The 23,036-nt window shown below is 41.1% G+C and overlaps 1 protein-coding gene across 1 annotated transcript in view; it reads right to left on the bottom strand.

The window, feature by feature from the left end:
- The window catches only part of ntm (neurotrimin), a 93,833-nt gene extending 71,596 nt beyond the window's left edge, over positions 1-22,237 (bottom strand). The window contains exon 1 of the mRNA XM_041051619.1: positions 22,065-22,237. Coding sequence (XP_040907553.1) covers positions 22,065-22,237 — 173 coding nt within the window. The remainder of the gene's footprint in view (positions 1-22,064) is intronic.
- Between the last annotated feature and the right edge of the window lie 799 nt (positions 22,238-23,036).

Genomic DNA, 23,036 nt, shown 5'->3' with positions numbered 1-23,036 from the left:
TCCTATCCAACCCACCATCACTGGGCTTGATCAGACATGATTTGTTTACACATACCCACATGTCAATGGCATTAACAGTGGGAAAAGAACATCATATTTCCTTGTATGCAGATGATGTACTGTCATTTCTCTGAAACCCTTAACAGTCAATTCTAGCTGTGCTAAAAATGATCAATGAATTTGCAAAGTAGCTCAGATCTAGAAACTAGCATAACATCTCCATTCATTTTAGCTTTAAATATCTGGGAATCTATATCACCAACCAGTTGAAAAATTTGGCTAAGATGCTTAAACAAGTGACATTGGACTGATTGGACAGATACCTGTTATTCAAATAAATATACCATCCCAAGTTGCAGCTTTTCTATGAAGGTGACACTATGAAATCATTTAACCACTTTAAGGAAGAGAGGCACCTATGTGCATTTGTTATTATTACCATGGCAGCGAGGTCTGAGATGTCTGCTGTACATATGCTCCCCTGGGTTGTATCTAGAGGTAGGGATGAGTGACCAACACTCTCCAAGCACTTTATTAGGAACACCATACTAATACTGGGTACTTCCTCCCAGGATTGGAGGAAGTACCCAGTATTCTGATGTTGGAAACCTTCCTTTGAGATTCTGGTTCATGTTGACATGATTGCATCACATCCTTTCTGCAGATCTGTCAGCTGCACATTGAGGCTGCCAATCTCTAGTTCCTAACAGCAGAAACACAAGCTCCAACAATGTCAAATTAAGCTTTCTTGTAGACTCAAGTTAATAACAAACAACCTTAGCATTCTGTTCATGATTTCCATATTTCTGATGCAAAATGTCCTGGTTGGGATTCTTTTTACAAAGGATAAGGACTTCTCTCACTTTTCCACAGAAACTTCTATAATAAATAAAGACTTCAATGAACCTCAGCCTGAATTATAGTAACAAGCATCTAAAGATTCCACATTAATTTCTCACCCTATGTTATTTATTCCGATTTTGACATTTCTGAATAACAATTTTCTAAAATGATTAAAATATTACCTATTTTTGTAACAGGTTGGCCACCTCCAAAAAACGAAAAGCTCAGGAAAGAAGAATAATCCATAGGATCCTTATAGAGAAATTCTACAAAGGAGACAATGGGGTGTCTGGAAAATCCCTGAACCTGATGTCAGCTTACATGCTGAGGTCCTAAAAAAACTTCAAAGAGAAGAGAAATACATAACGGTGATGGAAAGTTAATTAAGTTAATTCCTCATTTAGTCAACATCTGCTCCAACTAACAAAAGCTCTCATGAGACATCAACAGCAATAAAACACTCACTATTTCAACATGTCACCTGAAATTACTTACCAAAGAAAGAAAATAAAAAGAAGAAGAAGAACTAACAGTCTGAGCCGGCAGTCTTAATTTGTAGACTCTTATTCAAAGATAATTGTCCATGAATATGTCAAACAAATGATTTGTCTTTCTTCACATCTATGCCTCAAATGCCAATTCACCTATGACCTTGAGCGTGCGGCTCCCTGACAATCTGACAATACACGTTTGTCAAACACAAACATGGAAACCAGAGGGAGGAAGGTTTAGAATAAGATTTAGGGCAGTTTTTGAAAAGAAAATAACTAAATCCAACTGTGCAAAAAGTCTTGATCATTTCAGTGGTTGTTTTCAGACACGATGGTGAGCTTCTCTCTCTCATCATCATTGTTTTAGCCTCGGCACAATGTACTGCAGCGTGGAGTGGCCATGCCATCCATTTCACTGCGAGCTCAATACTCAATCCTCAAGCCAGTGATGAGATTTCCATCAGCAACAAAAAGGTGTCATGACAGATAATAGAGAAAGTGACTCAAGATTGAATTGGTGAAAAAAATAAATAATCATAGAATGTTTTAAACACTAAGTCCTAAACTGTGGTCTGCTGCCCCCTGCTGAAACAGCAAAGTCGGGCAGCAACGTTTACAATGCAGATAGATATTCTCCAGTGTGACAGAAAACATTGTTTTCTTGGGTAACTTTTACCCCTGCGCCACCCGTATGCCCCTCTGTGTGGTGACTTCAGTAACCCAGACCCCTCAGCTCCTGGCGAAATTATCACTGATTTACCGCTATTGACCAATAACCATATGAAACCCCTCTAGACACATTAGGTCCATTATGAGCTCGGGGCCAGTACCGTACTTGCTTATTTCCCTGCTCACTTCTAAAGCAGAAGAGAATTCTATCCTCGATCCTAGCTCTAAATCCATTTTGACCTAGTGAAAAAAGGTCTGTTAAACACAGTCAAATGTGAATTGGTATGTAACTGCAGCCATCAAACACACATTATTGTCAGTAGCCATCTAAAAGACATTACCATCAGATGAGATACATTTATTCTTGTGTTTAGAATGCAAACCAATGCCCCTGCCACACTAAGAAGCCACTGTAACAAACAAAAGGCAAAAATAAATGCGTCCGTCATTTAGCACCTAATAATAATCATTTATGTGATCTTTACTCAACAGTCTGTGATGTTCAGTAGCACTGTGGATGCACAATATTTACTTTGACTTATGTATGTACAGCACACAGACTTAGATGTATAATCATTTCCAACATAACGATTTGCATTCACTCAGAATACATGTTTTGCTCCAGGCCAGTCTCACTGAACACTAGTTGCTCCCTGTCTTTAGTTGATCAGTCAAATCAGCTATTTAATAGCTGGAAGGAAAACATGCACGTTTTCAGTGTTCTCCTGTAAATGTTCATACAGCTACCAGCCATCAGACAGTATTATGTCCTTAGGTTGAAGGCTAGGTTCACATTTTTGTATGCAATAATTCCATATCTGAGGCTAATCTGAGGCTTCAGATCTTTGACTTAATCACACCAAGTGACAGTGACTAGTGAGTACAATGTTACTTTTAGTCCAAAAGCACTTTAGATGACAGCTGCTTCATTAGTGTTGGAGAGTTAAGCCAGTCCTGTTTCCAGTTTCCTGTTGCCCTGTGCAAGCATCTCTCATCTCTAGGTGGCTCGTTGCCTCTGGCCGTCTCACACTGAATTTAACAGTCACATCTATGAGATGGACAGACTGAAAAATAACTCTGCACACTGATCTGTTCTTTGGGTTTGTGTTTGTTGACCACTTATTATCTCTGGTTAGGAAAGGTGAAGCCCCGGGAGTCGACTGAGCGGTGCGCTGGCTCTGTCCCTACCTGCCGGCAGCTAACGCCAGCTACTCAGCTGTTCGCAGACAACAGACTGATGTCTTGTCGTGAAACACAAACAGCAGGAGGAGCTGAATTAGTATGCAGACAATACTGTTCTATCTGTGCTGAAACTGATTATTAAACTGTCCATGAAGCCGGTGGTACTGACAGTCCATAGCCATATGGGATAACCTGTCTTTTTTGGGAATGCATAACAATGATACCCTTGCACGTCACGCAGGTTGTTTATTATTCTTACTCAACTCTTTTGCACATTATTTCCTAAAAAAAAATCCTGCATTTTACAAGTTCAAAAATAAATAAATAAAAGATTAAAATTTAAGTTAAACCTTGAGTTAAACCTTGAAAAAATAACCTGAGCCAATGCGCAGTAATTCAGTGCAAGTAGTGCGTAGTACAGAATATATAAGACAGCAGCATATAAATACTCTTAGTAGTAAATCTGTATACACAGCACAAGGAACAGAATATATTACAGATATGTAGGAGCAATATGATGCTCATGGGAACGTGATGTGGAGTGGAGTGTGTGTGGTGATTATAAATGTGTAACTTTTCGTGTGTGTGTGTGTGATAAGCATGTGTCCATGTATGTGTATGCAGGGGCAGAGTTCAGCTGGATGATGGCTGTTTGAAAAAGATGCAGCTGAGCCTGGTGATGCAGACTCAACACAAATTTATTAGTCACACACATTTCACACAAAAAGTGTGTGTGAAATATGTAACGAAAATCTTAAAACGACCCAAAATGTAACTATAAACACTGGCAGGTTCATTTCCATGCACCCAGCCACTGTAGTTTAGTTTGAGTCATTCCCACATACATCATCCTACTGCCTGAAATACCCACCGGAGCTCCAAATGTGTAATAATCCACTGCTGGAAACAGTCCCCAAAAGATGCACTGTTGTCTGAGGAACAATTGGTAAAAAGTGTTTGATGAAATTACTGAGCCCTTTTTTTTCCCGAAAACGATTTTTTATGTATTTGTGAATGGTTTCTAAAGATGTACATCTTCAGTAGGAACCGGTGGTGCCGGAGCTGAGTGGCACAGACGGAGCAAGGACGTCAGAAGACGTGGAATTAGGGTGACATTGTTCCACTCGAAAAATGTATTAGGGAGGATGAAGGTTGTTTGCAAGATAAAAACTTCCTACAGCAAAACTAAAGTCTGTGAAAAAAAAGATTTACAGAGACAGAGCACACTGTTGCGGCTGTGAAGGCTCAGCTAGATGCAGATATGCCGGGGACTTTGGAGGCTCAAAATGTCCTGATGAGCAGCCAAGTGGTCAAATGACATCTTTTTCACTGATGTTTCCCAGTTTTACTAAATTCATAAGAAAATGACATCTGGATACAGCGCTTCAAATTAGCTCAACAGCACAGCTGCCATACACATCCATGGAGACGCGCTGTCAGTGAACACTGATGGATCTGTTACTGAATTCAACTCAGGGCAGAACTGAGAGGAGAAACATTTGCTGTGTCAAAGCAGTTTCTGGGCTACTGACACACACGTCACGGGAAATATTTGAGTCTAAATTATCAGAGGCTCATGTGTTCTTCCACATTTTACTACACTAGAGTGTGGTAGATGAGCTGTGCTATTGCGTTATAATATTTACATATTTCTATCATCAAATTATGGAACATGCTGGTTAGTAAACAAATTTGATTTTCATTCATTTGTGTTGAGTTACAAAGTCTTTTTAGCTTTAATGGCTAATCTTGAAAGATGCTAAATTAAAGTTAAAAATTCAAATATGTAAAGAAACACTACCAGTCAAAAGTTTCAGAACAGCACATTTTTCCAGCTGTTATTTAAATTTATATAATTCAGTGTCTTGGAGTTTCTGAAATTAAAGCACAGAACAAATAAACTACTGAAGACCGAATCATGGAATCTTAAATCCTAAATGTCATCTTCATTTTTTGACTCATCCAGCAGTGGAACACACTCATGTTTGGACAGTTTGTCCCACCACTGCTGCAGACTGAGCATCATGTGAAACCACCGTCTGGTTTGGGGTCATCATCCTGCTGTAGGATGAAGCTCTGACCAACCAGCTCTGTCTTCCTGTGCCTGTTTGGCATGAAGCTAGCACCTGACCTTGAGGATGAGTTGGGGTATCATTCATATGAAAACACAGACATGCTTGACATTGTTGCCCGCAAACCACAGTCCTGCAGACAATAAATAATTCCCACTGGGTTTCCAGATGTACACTTGGAGCTCGCCTGCCTGAATTACACTTTCCAATTGATAAATAGGTCCAAAGTGAAGAACTGCAAACTGCACCTTGGTGAAGCAGAGGGAGACAGATGCCTTATACATATTTAAATACAGGTAGAACAAGGGGAACGAGAGGTTAGAGATAGCCCTCTGGTGGATTCCGAATTATATCAGCTAATATAAGGCTTGTTGTTTGGAAAATATTTAGATAATGAAACATGCAGAGGACTGGGGGAGCCATTACAGAGCAGTAACAGAGAAACCAATAGATGGCATTCCTCAGCAGGATACCACGGCACATACTGACACGTAGTATGCCAACTGCTTCAACAGTATAGTGTATAGATTAAGAATATACAATCTGTATATAGTATGGAACTAGTATGGAATATGAGAAGCATGCCACTTGTGCTTACATAGCACCCATACAATCAAACCAAGCACATGTCAGACAGGGACCAGGCTTTATGGTCATGACAAAGCATCCATCCATGCATTTTCTATACCGCTTTATCCGTCAAGGTCACGGGGAGCTGGGGCCTATTCCGGCTGACTACAGGCGAGAGGCGGGCTACACCCTGGACTGGTCGCCAGTTAATCGCAGGGCCAACACACAAAGACAGACAACCGCTCAGGCACACACTCACACCCAGGCACAATTTAGAGTAGCCAATTAACTTAATGCGCATGTTTTTGGGATTGTGGGAGGAAGCCGGAGTACCCAGAGAAATCCCACTCAGGTACAGGGAGAACATGCAAACTCCACACAGAAGAGCCCAGACCGGGGTTCGAACCTGGAGCCCTCTTGCTGTGAGGCAGCACTACCACCGTGCTGCCTATGACAAAGCAAACTAATATATCCAAGCTAATTAGCCTAGCTTAGTTAAATTAACTAACTAACATACATACACTTGCCGCTGGTACACTCCGATAGGTCATACCTGAGGGCAGGGACAAACAACTTATACAACTGTTTAGGCTGCAGTTCCACACCTTTCTTCCATCTCACGGCCACTCACTGAAACTGGCTACAGAATCGGCCATGTTTTTCTCTGTTCACTTAACAGAGACAAAACTGATCTGCCAACAAAACCCCCACAGTCAACCTCCACTGGGTGGCTCCTCTGCCTCTGCTGTCCCCCCTGTATATATAAGCTTTTTACTCTAATAGGCCATTTCTACTGCATCCTCCCAACACACACAACACACTGTGTTTCTGACCACAACACAAGATCTGGTCTCAGATTAGTGGTAACTGTCTCCCGAGGACCTGTGAGCTGTATTCTTTAGTCTGCTCTCATGTGCTGGTCCTGTCCCTCCCTACAATAACAAGTGGACCAGATCAGCTTCAGCCACTTTACCTACTGAAGCTCTTTCAAGACACCATATGTTTTATGGTTTCTTTGTGAATTTTCCTATTAAATCCCTATGATGTTAGACTCAAAAGAGAAATGCAGCAAGCTCAGCAGTTTGTTTGTTTTTGGAGAATTTCCCCAGTAGAGTGTGTGCATGGGGAAAAAGCATGTAATGAACAGTTAATGCAGCAAATGAGAAAGAGTGCAGAGTTTGCAGACACGAGATTCTCTGACGATGAAGAGAAAGCAAAGATGGCCTTTTATCGCAAGGTCATAAGGAGGAGGACAGAATGCTTCACCAGTGAGGGCATCAATGATTAGAAGCACTCTGCTGGGGCTTCTGGGCCTTCATCATCATCTGCATCAGGCACTCAGTGTGTTTATTTGCAGTCTCAAGAGCCTCTGTGATGTGGAAATGCCTAGATTGATTTTTTTTAACTTGTGAATTCTCCCTTTTTACTGCCACTTTCTTGAAAGAATCTCAACTCAATTAGTATTGCTGCCTTTCAGCTGTTTTCCTCTGCCAGCCAGTCAAGTTACAGTTTAAATCCATGTCTGTCCAGATTCACATAACATTTGTAGTGAAGACTTCTAAGTAATTTTAAAGATGGCATTAATTGTGTCTTCTGGCTAAATTAAATTCACCACTGTACAGTCACGTGTGATTCCAGTGTATGATTTCCTGTCAGACTCTTCAGAATCCATGAGATACGGTCCTGAGTTACAGTGTTGAACGACGGCCGAAAAGTGTTTGTGCAGAATGTTACAATGTCAAAGAGAAGCTGACCTTTGACCTCTTTGGTATAAAATGTCATCACTTCATCATTGCATGCTATTAGACATTTGTATGAAATTTTGTCATAATCTGCGTATGAATTTTTGAGTTGTGTTTTGTGACCAAACCATGGGCATTTGAGCTGCGCCATCTTGGATTTTAGTGGGAGTGTACTTTCCATATTTGGCGAAGAGGCGGTTACTCTACGGGTCAGCCGGGTTCAGCCGAGAACCCGGCCACTTAGCTCGGAGCAACAGAGCTAGCCTAAGGCTAATCAGCTAGGCTAACAAGCTAAGCGGCAGCTACACGCAGCTACATCCACCACACGACAGTCCCCGAGTCCGACCCGACTAGCTTGACCCCGTACGACCGCTACACAGAGCATACAACAGAGACCATAACGTTGCTGCTGTGTTCTAAACATGACTGTTTCAGATAGAGAGGATTTAGATGGAGCTGCAGGATTTGGTGGAGTTGTGGGGGGAAATTTATTTCTAGCCTGTTATTTAACTGTGGAAAAAATCATTATTATTTCATATTGATAAAATATATTATAAAGTTAGTTTTTAAACAGAAAAATAAGACGAAATAAAATTGTAGCCTCCCGCAATAAATGGACTCTGAGAACACAGAACACACCTCAGCAGCGTTCCTAACATTAGCTGCTCCGGTCCTCTATCTGTATCAGCAGCGACCATAAATCGGCAAATAAGTCATAAGCCAGCGGCAAAATATGCCGGTACATGCTAATTAGTGCAAATATCCAGGTAAAATAGTGAGAAATTTACTTAAAAAACTGCAACACAGACTCCTTCGACGGTCAGTTAGTACACTCTACAACAAGCCATACTGTCACAAAAACCTATCCGAACATTGGCAAACAAACACGGACACTGCAGCCCCTGTCAACCGTTGGAGGTAGCCGGAGGCTGTCATGTCACAATTAACTGGTTAGTAAGTTACAATAAACTATAAGTTGCCATGAGTGAAAAAAAAAACAGAATTTATATTATATTTACTAGATATAATTAAAAAAAAACAGCTTTTATGACGAGTACAGGGTACAAACGCCCCTAAAACAGATTCAAATAGCCCTCACAAATGGCATTCAAGGGAAGCGCTGACAAAAACCACATTTTCTCAGGCTCTCTCCATTTCTCTCTCTTTCACACACACACACACACACTGACAGACAGGTACAGCCATCAGAGACAAGCTTCCACTCCATTGACATCGACAGCTTGTCAAACTGTGGACCGGGTCTGAGAGGACACACCTTGCAATCAGCCCAGCATGCAAAAGTGGTGAATCAGAATGCATTATGGGAGACAACATTGACAGAGACACTGAGACGGTCTCTGATTTGTGGACAATATGTCAGTTATTAATATATGACTTATATCAAGTATGAGGAACTGCCTGCCACAGTCGGGGGTAAAGTTCTGGATCATGCAGGAAGCAGGAATTTGTAAACCAAAACACTTATTCCCTCCAATTAGACTATAGTATTAGCTATAGAGGTGTTCTACAGGCCTTAGTTTTACCTCTTGATCAGATTTTGAAGCCTTGGTGACTGGACAGTACATAGAAAACTGTTAGGAACAGTCTCAAAAGGACATAAAAGACAGCCTAGAGAGCTTTCAGGCTTATTTTCATCTACACCTTCTCCAGCTGCTGCAGCCTGTTCAGACTGACTATTAGTGCTGTCACTTTAAAAAGAAATTATGTTCGAACGAATCTAAAAAAAATCCGTCATTGTTCGAACATAATCGAATCCCCCCCCCCCCCCCCCCCCCCTCCCCACCTAACACCCCGCCACATACACACTCAAACCTCACCTCAATACACTACAACACAGTAATTGCTTTTGTTCATGTGTTTTATTCCTTGCAAAGCCTGTAAAACATTCACACGGCAACTAAATGCATATAATCAGTATTTTTTAAAAACATTTTTATGAACTTATTCCTTGCCTGTCACCGTGAGTCTCAAAGTGTCACAGTATAACCAGTGCCTATATCTCAGATAATGGGAGGCACTTCGACAGCTTTGTAGCAAGGTTAAACAGAACAATAGTCAAACTTTACTAACCAAATCACTTTCTCATATTATTTTGCAAGAAACACGAGTTTAACAACATTTATGGGGCGCATATCCTTGCAAATAAACCTTGTTATCTTATCGGTGATGGCCTGTTTATGAGCCTCTGGCAATGGGCCCGTTGTGGTCGAGAATGCAGAATAGTATGTTGTCAATCGAGGCTGTACATTTATCGCTGCTTTGCTTGTCTTTGGCGTGTCTGCCTCCGCTGCCTCGGTGGGATGGTGAGCTAGCAGGTGAGCCCGTAAATTTGTTGTTGCCGAATGGTACGATAGCTTCTTTTTGCACAGCCAACAAACAGCCGTATTTTTGTCCGTGACTTTACCATCCATTGTGTAAAAACCAAAATACCTCCACACGCCGCTTCTCATGTGTGTTGGCGTCGTGATTGTCCGCCCAGGGCGGCTTTCCTCGTTACAATCCATTTAGCAAATATCAAGTTAGCTTAATGTTCCTAACCTTTACCGCTGAGAGGCTGCAGGTCAAGAGGGGCCCAGTGATAGGTCAATAATATAGTAGCGCCCTCTGCTGGAATACAATGAAAACTACTTCAAATGGTCTGACGGGTTGAGGGAGATGACAGCCTACAGTCGAATGGGAAATTACAGTTCGAATACGAACTTTTCACCCCTCGTTCGAACCTATGTTCGAATATCAAATAAAAACTGACAGGCTTACTGACTATATGTTCATCTGGCTTCTGTTGCATTTTACTGTAAACTCAGCATCATTTTTGCAATTTTTGATGTTTTACCAACCTAACAATTCATTGAGATAATAATCAGAATAAGCAACAATGAAGATAATCCATTTTAAATCATGTGCTTCCCAAAAACTCCAGTCAGAGAACTCATAGCATTCTTTATCCTGCTGCTGTAACCTGTTCATGGCTGCCATATTTTCACTTTGGCTATTTTCCAACCAGAAAATGAAGATACTTTTCAAGGAAGCAAGTTGAACTAAATGTTGAACTCTAGGACTGTATATTGTATTACAGGGATGAATAAAAACACCAGTAGTGTACTTCCCTCTGAATGAACAGAAAGCTGCTGCTGCAACTGCAATGGCATATTGTGTTACACCGTGATGCAGGCGCTCGCAGACATGAATGAAGAGTCTATGAACAAAAGTAGTCGTGAGCAGGAACATCCCTGCCTCACCTCCTCTTTAAAGCTCCCTGGTGCATTAACGGTGAAGAATTCCCTAATCTCCAGTACAGTGGATCTCGGGTTCCCACTATAGAATCAGACTTCTGAGTGCTTTAGGTAAGTGAGGTGAACCGCTGCTCAAGGGAAGATAATCTGCTTTGAATACCACCTGATTTCACTTTATCCTCAGGAAGACTCCAGTGCAGTGCATCTCTATTTGGCTAATGGAGCAGTGATGCCCAGGAGGAACAGAATGCATTCTTGTTGCAGACTGACTCGCAGCTTGGAAACAAATTGCTGACTTATCAACTGCCCTAAATATAATTAGGCCCCAAGGGGCATTGTACATAACTGGTATGTGTGCATGTGGAACAAGTTTTGGCATTTAGGAAAAATCGGTTTAAGAAAGAAATGATGGACAGCTGATATTTGAGTTTATTTTTCACTGAGCACTAAGCAACTCACACCAATATACATGCTGTATACATACTTCTCTCTACCAATGAAGTTCATAGGAAAGACAGACTTTCTGATGTCCCGATCTTGTGATCCCACCACCAGCAAACCAAACTAGTGAGCAAAAACAGACTGAGGTTAAAACCCTATAACCTAGTTTTCCCTTCCTCCCACACTTGATGAGCGTGATTTACTACACTGAGTGTATAACATGTTTATGCAGCCATAGTTAAATTGCCTGTCAAATAAATCTAACTGTTTTATGGTATATTACACCCAGTACCTGATGTTGACCTTGGCCCCTCCCCAACACAGGCACTCCTATCCACTCTTCCAATCACCCAAAACCCTCAGTGCAGTGACGTCATCACATCCAATCCACTAACCCCCCTGACAACTGTGGTAAACTGAGACAGGAAGTGCTCACAGAAAGGACACTCACACTATATATATTCTAGCTGATTCTTAATTCCTGTACCTTTAAACACCAGTCCTGATGCCAGAATGTTTGAGCTCTGTCTGTTCATCCTTTCCCTAATTCTAAGCATAACCTTATTTACCTTCACTCAACCAAATCTTAATCCCAAACCTAAACTAAGCGGTTGTAGACAAGCAAAATGCTGCAACTCAGCTGAATTTCCTCACTTGTGTAACCTTTCAAGGATATATATATATATTTCTATGTAGATATGGATATATAACTACCAGCACACACACACACAAGCAGACAAACACACACACTCAGGCAGGCAGATAGTTTCTGATCAGCCATGAAGGGTATGCTGGAGCTTCAGCCCGGAGCCCTGCCTGTTCTAACTCCACTCTCCCTGTCTCTCCACTTTGAAGTGTAAAGTCAGTGAAAACTTATTTTAGCCAGAGGAGAAGTTTGTTGGGCACAATTACAGCTGAAAAAAAAAATAAAATAAATAAAGCTGTTTTGTTTTCCTCCTGAATGCCGGCTGGCTCTTGAGTGAAAGCAGAGGTAAAGTATTCACATCGATCAGGTGCTTTCATTCAACCACTCGTTTGTTCTCACTAATCATTCATGGCAGGAAGATGCTGCAGCTACAGTGTATGTTTACTACTGATGGAGTTTATCATCCAATCACACCTTTTATGGAAACCCTCACAAACACAAGTAGGGGAGAGGGGGAGAGGGAGAGCGCTATAAAAAGATATCAAAAAGAGATAGAGAGAAAGAGAGAGCTTTTTTTCTATTTTTCAGTGTGCATCATACTCTGGCATATGTAACCTTGAACCATGCACTAGGGATGACAGTGTTAGTATGTCCGCTTGGGTCCAGACTAAAGTATATCAACAAGCATTAGGTATCAGTAAGAATAAGCAAGTAATATTGTGAAAAGAACTGGTGACAACATAATGCTGAAGTTTCAGTACTGACTGAGGAATTTCAATGTTTTTGGCGGTTTTTTTTTTCAAAATCCTCCAAACTTTTCAGCTGTGTCAGTTTGTTCTGAAACAAAACTTTGCCAAAATAAAATATAGATTTAAAATAATAGAGTGTGAATATGTAAACAAGATCAAGAACATGACCAGGCATTAAATACCAGACACACTTAGTCCAGCAGTCACGGTGCATTCATCTTGGACCTCCAGGAAGCAGACAGTGGTCCACAGAAGCAACGATGTCATAACCAAGGACCTCCTTGGTGTCAAAGGTAGCAGGTGACTGCACAGAGGCCAATGTGTCTTACTTCACTCAAAAACCTATCAATCACCCGTGTCCAGTATATAAACTGCACATGTATATAAAAACATAACCTGCAACTATTTACTAACTACTAATTATTTTTTCATCATTAATTTATCTGAGACTCATTTTCCTGATTACTCAATAAAGCCACAGAATATCCACAAAATAGAGGAAACAGCTGTTACAGCTCCCTAAAGCCAAAGGTGTTGCTTTCAAATACCTGTACTATTAACTGTTAATTCAGTTCCTTTGTTGAATTCCATACTTTAAGACCTAACTGTCCCACATGTTTAAAGCTGATAGGATTACTTATCCGCATGTGTCTGGAGTAATTAATGTGGACCATGTTCCAGTCTGTTTTCAGATTGTTGCTCAAACTCTGTTCTACCTTTACACAAAAGAACTGTTTGTTTGTCATCGCTTTAAAAAAAAGATGGATTCTTTTTCCAATTATGCTTCATACCTTCGCAGTTTTCATGACCTGTGTGGGAGCTCTGTCTATCGCACCGAGCCTGTGTCTGGTCTGCCAAAGCAATTGTGAGGTATATCCATAACTAATCCTTGTGTTGGTAAACAGTGCGCGTGTGTGCCTGTGTGTGTGCGCGTGAGCATGATGCCCTGCAGTATTGATATCTTGGCGCTAAAGGGGAGGTGGAGCTGAGAATCTTTTAAGCACATAATCCTGAGCACTCCACCTCTCTCCCACCCATCTCCCCTTCTAATAACCAGGCAGTACTGGAGCCCTGCTTAAGTCGAAGAGACGCTGCAGCAAAGCTCCACTCGTGCTGCCCATGGGTCACTCAGACTCTCACACTGTTTACTGCAATCACACACCAAAGTGAGCAGTGGTTTAAACCATATCGGTGGCACAAGCACACAGAGCCCCAAAGTGTTCAACATGAAATAAGTAAATATATTTTGAAATGAATGCTGATATGAAAACATAACATAAAACAAATGGCCACACATTTGTTACATTTAGACTATTACATTATTATGAAACGTTAAGCTTGTCTGTCTTATTTTTATAATAACAGGATTTTGTTGTTGTTTGTAGCACTGTCACCTCACAGCAAGAAGGTTCTGGGTTCGAATTCCCTGTGTGGAGTTAGCTTCCGGCTTCCTCCCACAGTGCAAAGACAAGTAGATTAGGTTAGCTGGAGACTCTAATTTGCCCATAGGTGTGAATGTGAGGGTAAATGGTTGTTTGTTTCTATATGTCAGCCCTGTGAAAGACTGCTGGCCTGTCCAGGTTGTACCCCACCTCTCGCCAAAAGTCGGCTGGGATTAGTTCCATCCCAATATGCAGATTATAGATATAGTTTTTATATCATAGTTGCATTCTCACCCAAAACATCATTATTTAATAAAGGCTGGTAAATTAACCAGCTAGGTGCTGCAGCATACACTGCATAGCACTAGTAGCTGGCTCAGTAGGTAGCATGTACAGCCTCATTAAGTATGATAAAAAAGAGACAGTAGTTACTCTGTTGTTGTCTCTGCAGTGAGTTTATATACAGCTTAAGCTTCTAGCTGGTTAATTGACCTGTTGTTGCTGTACCTGACAGGAGATAGCTAAAATTTTTAGTAAGCCTGCTGTGAGTCTGCGGGGCAAATGTGATTGGCTGAATGGAGATGAGGTACACACCGGTGACACCGCTGTCATGTAAAATAATATAACGAAATAGTAAGCGACATTAAGCATTAAGTATAGGTTTGAAATGTAACATGAAATAAAAGTGTCATGACATAAAAACCTTTTGGGGGCTCATTGGGGTCCCTTCAGGCTGGCAACAGAGCTCGTGTACGGTATGTAGGGACATGATTTGTCTCAGAATGTTTGGAATAGCTTGAAGATGACAGCACTTTTTTACGCAGAACAGTTTATTTGCAGTAGAACTGCCAGCTTAAGCTGTTTGAATCGACTGAAACATCAGCCCAACAGCCCTTTCATAAGATGATCAACTCTACAGAATTGAAAGTTTGGAATTGCTGGAGGTTAAGGCTATAAAAATCAATCTGCTCTATCCAACCTGCCCAGTACTCATTTCAAAATTCTTGGATAGCCGGAAAATGAATGTTCACACAAGGGCACTTGTCCAATCAGCCACACTTCATTACAGTGGCTTTGTAATTTCCTGGACAGCATTCAAGGCGGAATTAAATCACTTCAAAAGAAGACAAGTGTGAGAGGGGAGACTGAGAAAAAAAAAAAAGATACCTTCCAGAAATTACTGACGATGAACCACAGTTGTTCTACAGTTCAGCAAGTCCTCACTATAATCCACTGGATTAAATGTAGGCCAAGCCGTTTCCCAGAGCGTCTGCACTGGTTAATGTCATGAAATCCAACTCGAGACACCTACTTCTCAGTCTTCTCCATTTAAATTTGTTGAGGAAACCTGGCTTTCATCTACAGTTTCCAGCTACAGTTTACTGCTGTCTTTAATCTTTGGCTGCCTCAAGTCAAATACGGTACGTCAGTTGACACAGAAATGATAATGACCTTTTCAACTTACTTCAAATTTCTTCAGCTTGCTTAAGTTAGGAAACTGTATCTTTAATGGCTGCATTATAAACCAGCTTCAGGTCACAGGTTTGCATTAACCCTCGTCACACAAAACTCATTTCTCTCACTGACCAATAACCCATAGGTTTCAAATGAATACTGTTATCATCAAAATCTTGTTTCAACCAGAAATTGATCAAATTAAGAAGCAAGATGAGATAAAAATGTCATTTCATTGGGTTTGACAGGAAAGAGTTATATAAATGTCCAATATAAATGGCTATACATGGCCTACTTGCCAACTAATCATCCACTAGAGTTAATACTTTTATCTTCTTATCATTTACTACATATGACTTCATATAAAGGCAGCGTGAAAATCAATATTAGTGTAATGTTTTCAAATCAAGTCCACAGATGTTTGATAAAGGTATCCCACAAGAATCAATATCAGGCCCTCTGCTATTTATGCTAAACATAAGTCTTATTTATTTTCCAACTGAGCATTACAACGTCCACATTTATGCTGACAATGCCATATTTTATGCCATTAACTCCACCACTCCCTCTACCTTCCAAAAACACCACATACCAGGCCCTACTCGGGTTCCAGTCTGCTTCATACCTCTTTCATTCATTTAAAGCTTAATCTAAACTCTAAACTCTTAAAAGACTAAATGTATGAATTTCACAAAAGCACAAGGCTTTAATGTTCCTACTTTGATCTACTGTAAACCCTCAGTGGAAATCTAATGGAATGTGAAATGAGTTACTCATGCTGATTAATCTACAGAGATTTATCACCTGAATCTGCAGGTCTCCTTGAAATAACAGGGCTATAAATTGAGTGTCAGCTCATTGTTTAGCTGTTCACCCCACAACTTTACTGTTTTGGTTCGCTCTTACCACTCAGTGTCATTTATCAGCAGCAGCAGGTGTTTAAGGCAAAAAAAGAGCTCTAAAACCTATTGTACATTATCTAATGAGAACCAAAGTAACTAGCTGATGAACAGTGGAGCATTTAGTAGCTAAAGGCCCAGATATTTCCCTCACAGGAGCTGGTAGAGACCAAAAACAGAGCTAAAAGAGAGGGAAGACACAAACAAACACAACTCCAGTGATAAAGTTGCTCTGTAACTGATGGATGTAAATAAGCAACTGTTTGATTACAGGTTTGCCATATCAACTTAAAGGGAGTAAATGTTGCATTGACAATTTGTTTCTGCTGCCCCCAAGGGGCCAAAAAAAATCTGTTGAAGCAGTGTTCTCTTCACTGACGTTTTAATTCTGTTTGTGAACAGATACAACTTGTTCTCTGTTGTAAAAGAGATCTCAATGAAACCAGAGTAAATAAAGCTTACCTGTCACCCACCTGTACCTGTACATTCTGAGCGTCAAAATAGATTTGTGCCATTTTGCTGATAACATAAGCAAGGAGAAGTAGTCCTATTGAACGTAATCCAAATATCTCAGGAAGATTTCAAAACTGCACCGTGCCTAAGTCATCACAAAATCCACATGCTACACACAAACAAGCAGAGGAGCCATACTGCACTCTGCTATTATCCCCTCATACTGAACGACTGAAATAACAGACAGAAGGAATCTATGATTTATGGACTGTGCATGTTTACAGCATGCACATTTCACTGACTACACAGACTGACTTCAGTCTCTCTTTGCCACTTAGGCTAAGTGATAAACACTAAGAGAAAAAGGAAAAAAATCCATCTCCTAGAGCTTAATTAAATGAGAAAAATGCTTTCAGCTGTATTACAACTCTATCAGAAAGGACTCTATAAAATCTTGTTAACGGATGAAATTGTATAGCAATCCTATTCTGCTGCCATTTTATTTTGACGGTGAAAACTCTTTTCTGGGACAATAACACTGAAGACAATAAGTGAAAATGCGGGACTGATGGATGGCAGCCCAGCTAGACGATGCAAGGTGAAAGAAAATGGAATTACAGAGGGAATCGTTAGCTTCCCTCTGTGAAATCAAATTATCAGCTTTCCAATCTTGGCCCATGGCATATGAGGGATAAAATGAATGTCCTCTTAACAACAGAGCTGCTTTAACTCCTAACATGGACTGGATAGAAAAATCTTCAAGGATGACAGCAAAGCTTTGCCCATTCATTACATCAGTACACTAAACAAGCTGCAAGCTCCACGTACGAAAACAAATTCATACATGTGTTGAGTACAGCATTTCTAAATGCAAACTAAATATCAAAGCAATTAAAAGCCCCCCTGTTTGGAACAGAGACTCATCCCTGAAATATTTTAACCTGAGTCACAGTTGTGTTCGTCAGGTAGCTCGGAGAGAAAGGAATAAATGTTAACACGGTATGATTCTGAGCCCAGAATGGTCTGCGCAGGTAGATAAGCGTCTCAGGAGGTTGTCGGCCCACCTCGGCCACTGTGGTGACATTCATTAATCACAGTCTCAGGAGGCAGCTTGTCTCTTTTTAAGTCCATTTGAGTGGGCAGAGCCTTGGGAAATTAATGTGCTTCTTATTTAGTCCAGTTATAGTCTGTTTTATGCAAAGCACAGTGCTACCTACACGCCAACATTCAGTAAGCTCAACCTTCCGCTGCTCAGAATTTAGTGTCATGCTAGGACTGTAAATACTGAGCTGTCTTGCTTGTAAGGAAAACTTTCTTCACGCTCTCAGTATCTGTGCATTTAACTGCCATACTTGCATTTCATGGAGAGGACAGCTTATTGCACATAAGGAAAAACAGAAAATCCCTTGAGCCGAGAGCGGCCAATCGACAGAGAGCCAAGAAAGGAGAAGGAAGAAAAATGTAGCCATTCAACAAAGTGACAACACAGACAGCAGTTTAAGCCTCATCCATATGCCTTTTCACATTTCCCTTTATTGTTATGCTTTGAATGGTTTTATTCCACAGGGCTATATAAACCAAGCCATGGTATATCATTTTTATGGGATATACTGTATATATTACCTTAAATAAAAAAAGTGCTATGTGTACCTGTTTTTATTATTCAGTAATTAAAGGCTATTTTATCTATTTGCAGTTTACTGAAGCTAAATGTTTTCCACATCGTAAGGCGGTGTAACTTGTTGTACTACATTTCACAAAGCACATTTACAGTAGACCGATTTGGAGACACTAATTGAAAATAGTTTCTAGTTTGCTTTTGCAGTGGTGATGAGGTCTTTGTGGAGCAAGCTCAGCTCAGTCAATCAGACAGAAACACGTCCCTCATCTGGTCCTGGGTGCAATCAAAGTGCATCAGTGAATGCTAAAAATCATCTTCTGCAGACAAGATCTGCTCCTAACTAATCAACAACAGGTGATAGAGTTGCAGTCTTTTTTTCTTTGCAATATTTAAAATACTTAAAATACTTCGTAGAAGACTTATACATAGTAGAAGTATTGGTTTTTATGTAGAGTGCGTGCCTTTTTCTGTAGTTTTGCTCTTCTCCCTCCCCAGGAGGTTCCAGCAGCAGCTCAACTGGGAAGTGAGAGCTCAGATCACAGTTGAGATAAACTGATAATTAGTGTTATTTATACCTAATCTCCACAAATCAGGCCACAGTGCCGAAAACAACACCATACAAAGGGAAATGGCAGCTCTAACTTCCTTTAATTTAAAATGTGACATCACCCTCAGTTCTGGCAGTTGTCAAAACGGGCAACGGTGTGTGTGTGTGTTAGCGCAGAGCACCGCGGGGGTGGCGAGTCCGACGACTCTAACATCATTTGTGCCAAAGGAAAGCAATACATCCAAATTTCCTAGGAACTATAAAGGTAATACAAACTGGCTCAGGTGGCTGATGGAGGGTGGCCTACCTGCTTCATTTATGCTACTGCTGCTACTTTGGGCTTCTAACAGTACCTTATTTCTTATGCGCCTCAAATGTGCTGTTGAATTTTCATGTTGTTCCGCTGGTGCAGCACCTGTTTATTGTTATATGGGACGTGCACATCTGCGACATTCTTTAATTTCCACGTTGTCTCATTTCTTTGCAGTTTTTTTTAAATCCCTCCACCTTCCAGAAAACTTCAGTAAATGCAGTGTTGTGTTTTAAAGCACTATATAAATACAGCAGGTCATTGTGTCACTCAGGATGTCAGCTGACTGCATATTTACAGAGTGAGAAGGAGTTAGCAGTCAGTGTTGAAGTAAAGCTTATTAGAAGCTGTCTGGGTGGGAGCTGGAAGAGAAGCCAGTGCTGTCGGGCTGGCAGGCAGCCTGATCACATCGACTGAATAGTCCCCTGTCCCACTTAAAAAACTGGCTTCAACCTGTCTCAGGGGTACGTGGAACAATACAGGAAAAAAAAGGAAAACAAATCTTTGACCATAATGTCTTTTTTTTTTATGAAACTTTGAAATTCTCAGCCTATCAGTGATGCACCCTGCAGCCAAAAGCTATGCACAAATGATTTGTTCTATTATTGACATCAAAATTAGGCGCAGGCCTAAAATAAGGACACAGCTCAGGCATTACAATCGCCTGCTTGTTCAGCAGCTGCAGTCGTCATCCATTGTCTAGATCAGAGGTGTCAAACCTGTTCCACAAAGGGCCGGTGTGGCTGCAGGTTTTTGTTCCAACCAAGCAGCAGCACACCAGACTTGACTCATTTAATCAACTGATCTCAGTCTTCAGACAGTTGATTGGTCAAACTGTGTGCTCTTCATTGGTTGGAACAAAAACCTGCAGCCACACCGGCCCTTTGTGGAACAGTTTGACACCCCTGGTCTAGATCCTGTCCATCTTTGAAAATAAAGGAGCTTGACCTCATGGGCAAATCATAAGCTTTAGAAATTGAATTCATTCAGGAGCAGCCATTATAGACAGCTGGACAGTGGCGTGAGTTAAGCATCCAGCCTCAAAAAAAGCACGTGGTTTAGATTCAAATGCCTTTATCAACCCATGTGACAGTACGAGCAGGGCACTCAGCAACAACATAAAAGTACAGCGCAGCAGCAGAATGTGTAAATCAATTTAAGACTGAAACAGCTATTACTGCTCAGCCTGCAGGACTGATGTACGTCACAGCAAGTCCAGACTTGCCAGCGCCATTGACGTGTGCAGGGCTGAACTGTGGAGGAATAATGGCATCGTGTGCCAATTTCAAGAGCGATAAGAGCAAAACTGAAATGTGATTTTTTTTTAATTTACAGTACTAACTGTCGTCCAGGCTTAGGTACAGCAATATATTAATGAGCTTTTACAGTGTAACATACAGGAGAAACACAGGATTTTCACTGACTCGGTCTCATCATTGTTAGTACTTGCAGCCTGTAATTACAGACATGGTAGTATACTGTCTGTGGTGCTGAAGGGGCTCAGCAGTGAAGGCTGAACTACTACTGCTTCAGCTCATTGCTTCCTTTGCAGGTTTTTACTATTAGATTAAAATATATTTATTTTGTCCCAGTGGGGATGAAGTCAACTGAAGAACTTGAGGCATTATTTTTCTTTAAGAAAATCGTTAGAATATAGGATTTTTATTATTATTATTATTTATTTTTTATAATTTTGTAACCACATGTCTTTGAAGGCTAGTGGCTGCTGAGCATAACAACCTCAGACTATTCATCATACGGGCATTTTTACAGCTGACCAGATCTTTTTTTTTTTTTAGTGACCTCAAGTCCATCAACTGAAAAACCTAAAAAAAAAAAATACTGTCAACAAGAGCGGTGTGAACAAAATGTCAATCATGGTGTCTAGACAGCCTCAAACAGGGCTCCCTGCCACTTCTTCTTCAACTCGTCCCTGTACAGGTGCATCCATAGGAAGAGAATACACAACAACACCAACTGTTGACCCTGCTCCCATGCCCCTTCCACCTCCCACGCATTGCATGTTGCCAACTCTGGTATCAAAGCAAATCCATCCCTTTAGCCATTGTGATTATTGTCCCCTGTTACACTGGACATTCCCGACGGCCCTTGAAGGCAACATAAATCCCTCTATGCCCAGTAAGCCTCTGAGGGCGCAGAGGAGGGGAAAGGTCACCGCAGACAATCTCCCATTTTGAGGAATTGCAAGTCAATCCATTTCTACCACTGCACTATTTACTGTATGTGTTTTTATTTATTTATTTTCTTCTCTTCTTCCACCTGCACCACCCTCCCTCAGTCCTCAGCACAGACTCTGATGACTGTCCCCATGTTCTCCTTCCAGAAACCCACCTTGTCCCTGCACCTTTAGTTCTGCATCACCACACAACAATTAAAAGCGCTAAGTCTCTCGTTAACAGCTGTTAAAGATTAGCAGAGTATCGCTTCTGAATTGAGTGTTTTCCAGAGACTAATCCTCTAAAATCCTCACACCCCCCCCCCGTCCTTTTTTTTTTTTTTTCCAACGGCGGGAACATGATAAAACAGAAAAACACTTCACTCATGTTTCTGGTTCTCTCCACACTAAATACCTCAGTTTCTTAAACCTGCGGGGCATCGCTCAACTTTGGGAATAGAATCCAAAAAGCACCAGCAGCGGGAGGAAGAAAATATTAAAAAACAAAAAAAAGAGAGAGAGAGAGAGGGAGAGAAACAGAGAAAGAAATATGTTGACTCACCTGAGAAAGACCGTCTCTCCTTGTCGGACGGTGATATTGTCCATCACTTTGTTGTCGGATTGAGAATCCCCTTGGCTGCGGACTGGCAACCCTGCAGGCACAAGAAGCAAAATCCTCAGAGAGAGAAGAACTGTGCATTTGTAGAAAGCGACAAAGTATCCCCGGACAGACATCGTCTTCAAGCCTTCAGAGGTGCACCAAACAAATCCCACAGCGAGACAATGAGTCGGTTTTCGCTCCCGTGGAGATTATTTTACCCCCCAGTTCATTAGTCTTAATCCAGATCTTCTCGCCAGGTAGCCGCGGTGCGCCGGGGAGGAGAGACACTCGACCCTATCTGCCTGCACTGTAACACATCCACTCTCTACTGTTTAATAAAGGAAAGGGAAAAACATAATGATAATCATTCTCACTGTCGCTCCGGAGGCTGATGCTGTCCCTATTCCTTTACCAAGTTTTTTTTTTTTTTTAAGTCATAACCAAGCACAGATATAAACATATGTATCAAAACTGTTAATCAACTGCATAAATGAGCCTAAATACCAGGCGATCAACTAAAAAAACACGAGAGTCATGTTCAAAAGGAAAGAGAGAGGTGGCAAGTTTGCGATTTGCATCGGTTGTCAGTGGTTTTCTCTGTCGGTGCTCTGCGTTAGGAGCACTGTCCCTGTGACTACGTCAGGCGCGCACAGCTGGGGTAGCGGTGGGAGCAGAGTGGACCCGCACCGACTGTACAGAAAACAATAATGTCTCATATTCATTTTGCAGGCGCCGTCTCTGCGACTCTAAAGGGAGTTGGTGCCGTTTATATGGATTATTAGAAATGATCTGAGCTTTACTGCTCCTATTGGTCACTTTTATTTCATGGTACAGCGGTTATATTTCTATACAGCACAATCAAGGATGCTGCAAACACAACCCTCCCCCGGTATTTTATAATATATATATATATCATTAAAAAAACAACAACAG

Source organism: Toxotes jaculatrix, chromosome 12 (genome assembly GCF_017976425.1).
Source record: "Toxotes jaculatrix isolate fToxJac2 chromosome 12, fToxJac2.pri, whole genome shotgun sequence".
NCBI lineage: Eukaryota > Metazoa > Chordata > Actinopteri > Toxotidae > Toxotes > Toxotes jaculatrix.
Note: the sequence above shows the minus strand (reverse complement) of the source record. Positions and strands in the feature narration are given on the sequence as shown.